Source organism: Aegilops tauschii, chromosome 7 (assembly GCF_002575655.3).
Source record: "Aegilops tauschii subsp. strangulata cultivar AL8/78 chromosome 7, Aet v6.0, whole genome shotgun sequence".
NCBI lineage: Eukaryota > Viridiplantae > Streptophyta > Magnoliopsida > Poales > Poaceae > Aegilops > Aegilops tauschii.
Genome location: NC_053041.3, coordinates 3,369,570 through 3,378,144, shown reverse-complemented (window position 1 = coordinate 3,378,144; position 8,575 = coordinate 3,369,570). Strand labels below are relative to the sequence as shown.

Below are 8,575 nucleotides of genomic sequence, written 5' to 3'. Positions count from 1 at the left end.
GGTGTGTTTGATTCCAATTGCATGCATGTGTTGATTCCAATTCCAGTTGCATGCATGTGTTGTCAAAGATGCAGCTGCATTGGCTATGTCAGATCTCGCCACTTCCATTGTTACAGAGTTTACTTCACTCGCTGGCACACCAACATGCTTTACGGGATGGTCTTCCAGACCAGGTTGCTGATTCTCTTCGATCATACAGTACATTTGTTGTTGCCAACTCTTCTTATTTTCAGAATACTGAGCAAAAGCAGATGAAGCTAACTACTTGCAAATATTCAGAGTTCAGAAAAACAGAGGAAGTTCAGCTTATGTCGCTGGAGATCAACAGAGTTTCCCAGCCTAGTGGGTCTGTTTGGAGCTGGATGTCAGCCAAGTTCTTCAAACGATCCATTCAAACAACCTGTATGTGAGTAAAATTCCATGTCCTTTTCGACTGACCCGTTGTTTCCTCATTTTGTACCAGGTGGACGAGGGAATTAACTCTGAAATAGTCCGGTCGGTGCTCCAAGGGGAAAAAGGTAGCATCCGCCATTGACGCCATTAACATGTTGTTCAGGAGCTTCAGTTGCATAGCAGAGAAGAGTTGTTCGACTCTTGAGTCCCAAGCAGCAAATCAAATAATGCGAGGAGAATGGGGAAACTTGTTTTCTAGTATTAGTGTTTTCATCTGTAATAAGATGGCCGCATGCATCGTTATGATGCAGAGGCCGGGGCATATCCTCCTTTTCAAACAAAAAAAAAGTCCATGAGTTGCCATTACCAAGCAGGGGAACAAACCTCCATCCCAAATTCCCATGTGCAATCCCCCAAATTTTATTTTTTGTACCAAATGTAGTGTTTGGTGTAAATGCAACATTGTATTATATTATTTTCATTCTAAGATTAGTATGCACAATTAGCACGCATAATTTAGGACACACATAATCGGCAAGTGATGTCCTGATACATTCATGCATGGAACCGATGTCCAACAACATAAACATAAATGATGGACTGTCACAGGATAGCACAAAGCCAAGAAATCCGAATTCATGAGAAACAAACTCATGTGCATTCTGGACAAACTTATGAGAAGCGCTTTATAGTCTTTAGGAGACGAGTCCCCATAACCATAGCGGCACATCCAGCACCTAAGAATCCACCATTACCGCATCAGAAATTGATAGCACAATGCCCAAAGGCTAGAAAGGACAACCCAGCTGTCGAGGCAACAGAAGCCGCAAGTACTTAAAATGCCAACCTGATACCTGAAACACACCCCAGCTCTGTCTCGAGCGAGATTCACCGACCCTGTCGACTTCTCTGACTGAAGAAAGTGAAAACACCAGGCTCGATACGAGGCATTTGCAATCCACCGATCCATTTTTATATCGCAATAATTTAGGTACGAAAGTTCCGACCTCGCTGATTCAGTCGCTCATTCTTTGGAAAAGAAAATAACTGCCATTCTAGATGGTGTACCTTTGGTGAAGTAGATTTGGCGCTCTAGACCAAGTATCACACAGTCTAGTGTGTATAATCCTTGTTAAAAAGAAAGAGAGGATAGATAGCAGCTTCCATTAGCGTGAGGAGGCCGGCAGCATCTCTGTCCGTCCCGTGGTCGGAAGGAGGAAGATTATTTGTCTGGCCCTGAGTGGAGTCAACCTGACGTCTGAAACGGCTCTGAAGCTACAACCTAATATTCAGAGCTCATAAAACAGAGCAAAAGCAAAGGAAGGGACTTGCAAATATTCAGACTTGAGAAAACAGAGCAAAGCAGAGTAGTAGAGGAGGCTAACTACAGGTAAAACAGAGTTGAGAAAACAGAGCAAAAGCAAAGGTGGCGGCATCCATCATCAAGGGGGAAGAATTAGGATGTGTACCCGAAAAAGTAGGACACGGAAGGGGTAGAATTAGGATGTGTACATTTGCATAGCATGCATTTGAAAATGTGGGGAAATTTCAAACTTTTGTTATGAGATTAGAAAGTGATTGAGATTTGAACTTGGTGATGAGTTAGAGCTAGGTCATCATAAGTTTCAAAGTAAATTTCAACATGATGTTTGTTCAAATCCAAAATTTGGGCTTTCAAATTTAAACAATAACATAAGTGTGTCTTTGAATCATAAACACTTACACAAGATAGAGGGTTCTAAAACAAACATGGTTTGAATTATTCAAACTTGAGTTCAAATGAGAAAATTCATAACAAAAAGAATAAAATTCAGAAAAATATTAACAATATTGCAATGCTCACAAAAGTATTCTTATCCACAACAGTATTTTACAATATCAATTACAAGAGGAAATATCAATTCGCCAAATACATAAATACATTATCCCAATCTCCGTGATGGACTTCGTTGCCTTGCCTCCTGGTGAGGTCGTTCCTAGTTAGTTCCCGTTATTAGTCCACTTGCATTGCTTGTATTCGCAATTGGCAAATTAACCTCCATGATTGCTATCATTGTCTCAAATGCGATAGCGAGCCTATGTAATTAGAATAGATAATCAGAGGTTAGCATTGTGAAATTGGATAGAATCATAATATATAATAACAGAGAAAAAACAAACCGAGCAGGAACAGTTGAGTTGAGGATTATAGTTTATGAGAAAACATTTTGTGCCTCTCAGTGTTAGACTCAAAATTGGCATAATTCTTTTAGCTAGACTAGTAATAACTTCAGAACAAAATATACAAGCATTTGTCAGTTTGCTGTCTTTATTTGCACACCCACAATGTTTCGGATTGTCCAAGTTTTCATGTATAGTACTCTGACCATTTTTATAGGTGGCATTAGCATTTGAAACATTCAAGCATCCACCATTTACATTCACCGTTTCATTAAAGAGCTTGCTTTACAAAATTTCTGAAAATAATAGTGCTAGCATCAATTGCTTCTTTTTTTCTCATTCTTTGGTCAATATGTACTTTCTACAAATCCCGGAGCAATCTGCGGGATATCCTATAGTTATTATAGAGAAGCCACACCCAACATGTATTTTAGAGATAAATGAAAATGCTAATACAAAAAAAAGAACTTGAGAAGTACCTGAGTGGGCCATTTGTGTGTGGGACAAATACCAAATCACAGCACTTGCTGTCGGTAATGTGAACCATTTTCTCAAGCCTATATAATTAGGAGACCAGCGTTAGTTATATGTGTTGCTTTCAGGAACAAATAAAAAACCTTCCATGTCACTGGAGTAAATGATGCAATGCCTGGCCAAACCTTACATGCAACCCCAAGAACAAACCAGAAATCAAGTAATGCAGACAATGCTAATTTTTTTAATAAAAAAACACTGCTTGTGGACCAACTACAGGTACCAACCCACCGGAACAGCTAGTTGTGCCAAGATATGAGATGACCCCATTGTAGTCATGGTGGTTTGGATAATCTTTATAGGTTATAATAACATGAATGCAGTCTTCGATATTTTAAACAGATCGTTGGTCAAAAATAGTATGTTTGAATCATGGAATACATGCATATCTTAAAAGAAGAGATGGACAGAGCTAGTATATTGAGCAGAGGCATTATAGTTACCTGTAGGTACTGGCATCCCACAAACATACTGTCCCGTCATCTAGCATTGTAACCAGTATTGGAAGCTTTGGGTGGCAAGCAACCCAGGTCGTTTTGTGCCCACTCACGCTAAGAGTGTGAACAACTTTTTGTGTCTTCAAATCCCATATCTGATTTTCACACAGATTATGAGGCTTATATATATGCAAACAACTATTATCAATCCTGTTATGAAAACAATCATTAATGCTTAATATTCTTCACCTCAGAGTTGTGTGAGTCAAATCTCAAAGTAACCATCAAGTGCTCATCACCGCGAGTGAATAAATAATCGGCCATGACGAATGACCCCGTTAGTGTGGTTTCAAGACTGGAAGGTCGTTTGATGTTCCCGACCTATAAATCTCATGCAGAGAAGACATCTTTTAACATCAAATATACAAATAACTACCCAAATAACTGAGTTTGTCGATTATTCACGAACTACAACACGCACACCGTACGAGGACTTAGGAAAGGAAGAGGCTATAACAAACCTTTACTCCGTCATAACGGGTAACACAAGCAAAAGTGTTGGTATCCCTTGGATTCAACTTGACACTGCGCACACCATTGTAATATGCAATCTCAGGTTTCGTGTTGAAATTTCGAAATATCTTCCACTTATTGCTCCTGTCCCAAACCTTGATATTTGTACCAATAGTAGATGATGAAAGAAGGTATGGCTCTGTTGGGTGAGCAGCCAGAGAGTTCACAGATTTCTTATCATGAGCTTCGAATTTTTTGACCATGTGCAGCTCAGTGTTGGTGTAATCATAGACATAGATGTATCCGTCACCATCCCCCACTACCAACCATTTCCTTTCAGCGATAAATTTGACTGAAAAAAGGGAATGTTTGGGAGGCCTCACTTTGATGCGCTGAGACAAGGCATGGAACATGAGTGTAGTCTTGTCTGGCACCTTATTGACCTGCAACTTCATCACAGTTTCCTGCCACAGAATCAGCAGATTAAGCTTCACCAACTTAATTTTCACTGCATTAGCAACCACACGCTGGCTATAAAGTAGCAGTATGATACCTGCTTCTGGTAGTCCCAAATGGAAAAATTCCCTCCCTCATGACCCGTCACAATCCTGTGATACATATTATAGCGCAAATAAGAGGAAATCTTGGAATAACTAATATAAGAGTTGTGTCACTGGATGAGTTATAATTCTATAAATATGACTCACCATGGCTTAGTGGGGTGCGCGTCAATGGATGTCACCAAGGTCATATTCTCTATGGATCTTGATATGATCTGGTAAAACCAGTTAATATAATGCAAATAGTTAAGAGAATTAACCACTGCAGGAAATTAAATGATCAATCTACTACATTCTACAACACGTTGAAAAAATTATCTAAGGCCCATCGATTGAAGAGTGCTGTTTTGATTAGAACACAGGGATTTTGGAAGGAACATGGAATATATATCCCAAGTCTTAATAGGATACATACGGGCATGGGTAGCTTGAATCATGCATGTCCACATTATAATTACCTGGCAGCTTGCTGGCTCACAAGTGATAGCTGTCAGCATTGCATGATACACCTCTGCCTTAAGGTTCTTAACATTTACCATAAAGCCACTGTCCATTTTCAGCTTGCCAGAAATGGATGACTCCAATTTTCCGTGGTCTCCCTTCGACTCTACGATAATCATGAGCACCTCAAACTCGACCGTGTCTTTCGGAGGTTGTGCATGCATCTTCATTGTCGCATACACAACAAAAGTCGAATGGGGCTCCATTATCTTTGTTTCTTTAAATTTTTCATTTATTGGTTTAATCCAGATGCCAACGTAATTGTCTGTATTGTTGGTTAGGGTCACTGGGCATCCAGATCCAGTAGTTTCCTTGTTTTTTGGCTCCAAGGGGAAGAGAAGCCGCTGCGGGTAGACCTCAAGAAGCTTGCTAGTCTCAGGGGAAGGGGGTTGTATCTGCAAGCAACAGCCACAAATAATCAACTCACAAATGGTACCTTGACGTGCCATGTATAACAATTGGCGTGGCGTCCAGCTGTTTCAAACAACTTAGATTTCACTATCGACTTCAGTATGCTGCAATTTCTCTGGAATGCATGTTTGGATGCAACAAAAGGTACCTTATATCCGCCTGTCTCTCTGGATATGCTGATTATTTTCTGCGGATGGAATAATGGTGCTGCAGAAACTCCCACTGACTGTGCCTCGTCCTCCAACTTGGAGATAGAGCTACTTGCCTACGTAACAAATGAAGATCACCAATTCTCATCAGAGAAAAAAAGGAAAGAATGAAGATCATCAAGACGCAATGTAACATCTAATAAAACAAACTACTTTTCTGCTTGACAAGAAATTACTGTTATAGAAGTTCAGCTTAATTACTGGTATAGATCAGTTATTATAGCTTGAGGCATCCTTTTATATGAAATCAGGTTGCCCAACTATGACATTGATTTAAATGAAACTTAAGCATATGAAATACCTTATTGATAATAATAGTACTAGGTCCATCATCTTGTCCAACCATACTGGTCGCTGAAGTGGACTCAGCTAAATCTGCCAGAAGAACAATAAATACATGTCACAGTTTAGATTACACCTGTAACATCTGTAAGAGCACATATGTGTACTTGTGGTACTGTAAAAGACACTTTTAAAGTTTGATTTCATCCATTCTTATTAAACAGCATGATGTAAGTAATGGTCAGAGTAACATGGAAGATGCGACGTTACCATCTTGTAAGGAAGCATGTGGCACCACCGTGCTACGCCGTAGCTTCTTCTTTTTCTTCTCAATCTTATCTTCTGGCCTGCAAGTTACGCGCAACAAAATCAAATGCTTTACCAACAAGTAAAGGTAGGAGGTTAACTCATCGACATTTATAACCAACAAAATTCATAAAAATAGATAAAAGAGGCATGTTTGGATAATGCATAGAGCACACCAAGTAACTGAGCATACTAATCCACCAAGATAGATAAAAGGGACAGCTCTATGGCAGGCTAATTGAGCGTACTTGTGCAGGTGCCTTACCTGGCAACAACTGTTTTGTCTGCCTCCCCTTTGTTTTTGTCTTGAGAAGTAGCTGCAGCTGTTTTCTTTGCCTTCCCTTTGTTCTTAATTTGAGAACTGATCTGGTCGTCCTCCACCAATTTTTCCACCTGAAATAGGAAAAGAAAACTAAACAAATTCATATACAGTATTACAACTGATAAGCTTACATAAAACAATGTGATATGTTATTTAGAGCAATGCTTTGTATTTAACAACAAAACAAATAGATTTTGGTATCATCCTGCATAATCAGTGAGGCACTAGGCCTAGTGTTACATACATACATACATACATACATACATACATACATACCTCTTCTTGCAGATGAACAGCGGGCTGTGTAGCAACAATATGCAGAATCTTGGCCACAATTTCCTTAAGCTCGGCCAGCTCCGAGCTGTTCAAGACACCGTTGGCAAGCAGCACGGCGTTCATGTTGAGCTGCACATCGTGGCAGACCCCGCGCAGCTTCTCGGCGACGTGTTTGGCGTTTAAAACACGGTCCAGGAACCCCTTGGCCTTGCACTTGGCGACAAGCTCGGACGCGAGCTGCAGGGTCTTGTCTAGGCTCTTGGCCGTGTCCCTCATCAAGTGGTGCTCCATGATCTTGGGCGACCCCTGCAGGTGCTTGGCGATGGCGCTGAGGCTGAGCAGGAGGGCGTCGATCTTGGGGCACTCCTCCATGTTGTGTTTGGCGTTGTCCAGCGCGCTCTTGATCTTGAACCCGATATCCAGGATCTCCATTATGAGGCTGAACGGATCGGCCATCTCTTCCTCCGCACGAGTAGAATCGATTGATCGAAAATCCCCCTTTGCAGACGGTGGGCGTGTTGGTTGATCACAGGTTGGACCTGGACAAACAGAGGAGACAGATAAGGAAAAGAGGGGTTAATTCATCCCTGCAAACCCTAATAATAATCCTAATTTTGCAAACAGAATTCCCAGTCGGATGAACCCTAGTAGAAGATGGACCCTAACTACTAGAAGAAATTCCCAGTCGTATTGAATCCCCTAAACAGATTTTGTGTAGTGCACTGGAAGTATATACTACTATAAAATAAAGAAGAGGTTCAGTAAGTACCTCAGCAGATGAGCTGCGCCGCCGCCTCTCCCTCGCACCCCTGCTCGGCGCGGGCCGTCGCTGTTCCGACGAAGAGGACGTGTGTGCGGGCGCGATTGATACACAAGGGAAGGGAAGGGAAGGGAAGGGAAATGGAATTAGTGAAGCAATTTGGGATTTGTTTGTTGCGCCACAGTGAAGGTTAGTACAAGTGGAAGTGGGAGTTGTTGCGCCCGACGACTTGGTCTGGTCGGTCGTCTCCCCCACGCACGCAACTCACACACGCTTCTTGCAAGCTGTCTAGTACAGTAGTAGTACTCCTACATAGCTGGAACTGGCCCACGGCCCAGATGCCATTACACTAAGGAACACTTTCCTTACACCGAGCACAGATCGAACCAGCGTTCGGTGGTGCGTCTTTTGCCCCACTTTACTTCCAACATTGATCATTTAAATAATATTCTCATTTTGTTTGCATTTCAAAAATGTTCGTTTTTCAAAAAATTGTTCACATTTTGAGAAATATCTTCAGACTTTTCAAAAATTGTTCATGTATTCGAAAAATGTTCGCATTTCCAAAGTTTTTTCAGATTTTCAAAAAGATTAACCGTTCCAAAATTTCTTCTTCAATTTTCAAAAATATTCATGCTATCTAAATTTCTTTCTTTCAAAAATTTGTTCTAGTTCTCGAATTTTTTTCACACATACAAAATATTCATAATTCTTTCTGCATTTCTGAAAAATGCTTGGACTTTCAAAAAATTATTCAAAGTTTAAAAAATTGTTCATCGTTCGCAAAAAAAAATGTTCAAAGTTTTCAAAATTGTCCTGTTTTCAAATGTTTGTTCACGTATTCAAAAGAATATTTGCAATTCCGATTTTTTTTGGGAATTTGAAAATTGTTCTCCAGTTCGAAAAAAATA

At 40.5% G+C, this 8,575-nt stretch overlaps 1 protein-coding gene across 1 annotated transcript; it reads right to left on the bottom strand.

Annotated features, from left to right (window-relative positions):
* Positions 1-2,199: 2,199 nt before the first annotated feature.
* LOC109787206 (uncharacterized) lies at positions 2,200-7,936 on the bottom strand. The gene is made up of 14 exons (XM_020345760.4): positions 7,674-7,936; positions 6,905-7,443; positions 6,572-6,699; positions 6,271-6,347; positions 6,020-6,093; positions 5,658-5,774; positions 5,056-5,493; positions 4,745-4,812; positions 4,591-4,645; positions 4,046-4,501; positions 3,774-3,905; positions 3,531-3,679; positions 3,033-3,110; positions 2,200-2,469 (listed from the first exon to the last, which is right to left on the bottom strand). Exons 2-14 carry the CDS (start codon positions 7,358-7,360, stop codon positions 2,370-2,372), a joined length of 2,328 nt encoding a protein of 775 aa, XP_020201349.1. The 5' UTR covers positions 7,361-7,443; positions 7,674-7,936; the 3' UTR covers positions 2,200-2,369.
* Positions 7,937-8,575: the final 639 nt, after the last annotated feature.

Coding starts and splice junctions, on each gene's coding strand:
- LOC109787206 (XM_020345760.4), bottom strand. CDS start 7,360: ATGGCCGATCCGTTCAGCCTCATAATGGAGATCCTGGATATCGGGTTC. Junction 6,700..6,904: donor CTGTTCATCTGCAAGAAGAG/GTATGTATGTAT, acceptor TTCCTATTTCAG/GTGGAAAAATTGGTGGAGGA. Junction 4,502..4,590: donor TTTGGGACTACCAGAAGCAG/GTATCATACTGC, acceptor ATTCTGTGGCAG/GAAACTGTGATGAAGTTGCA.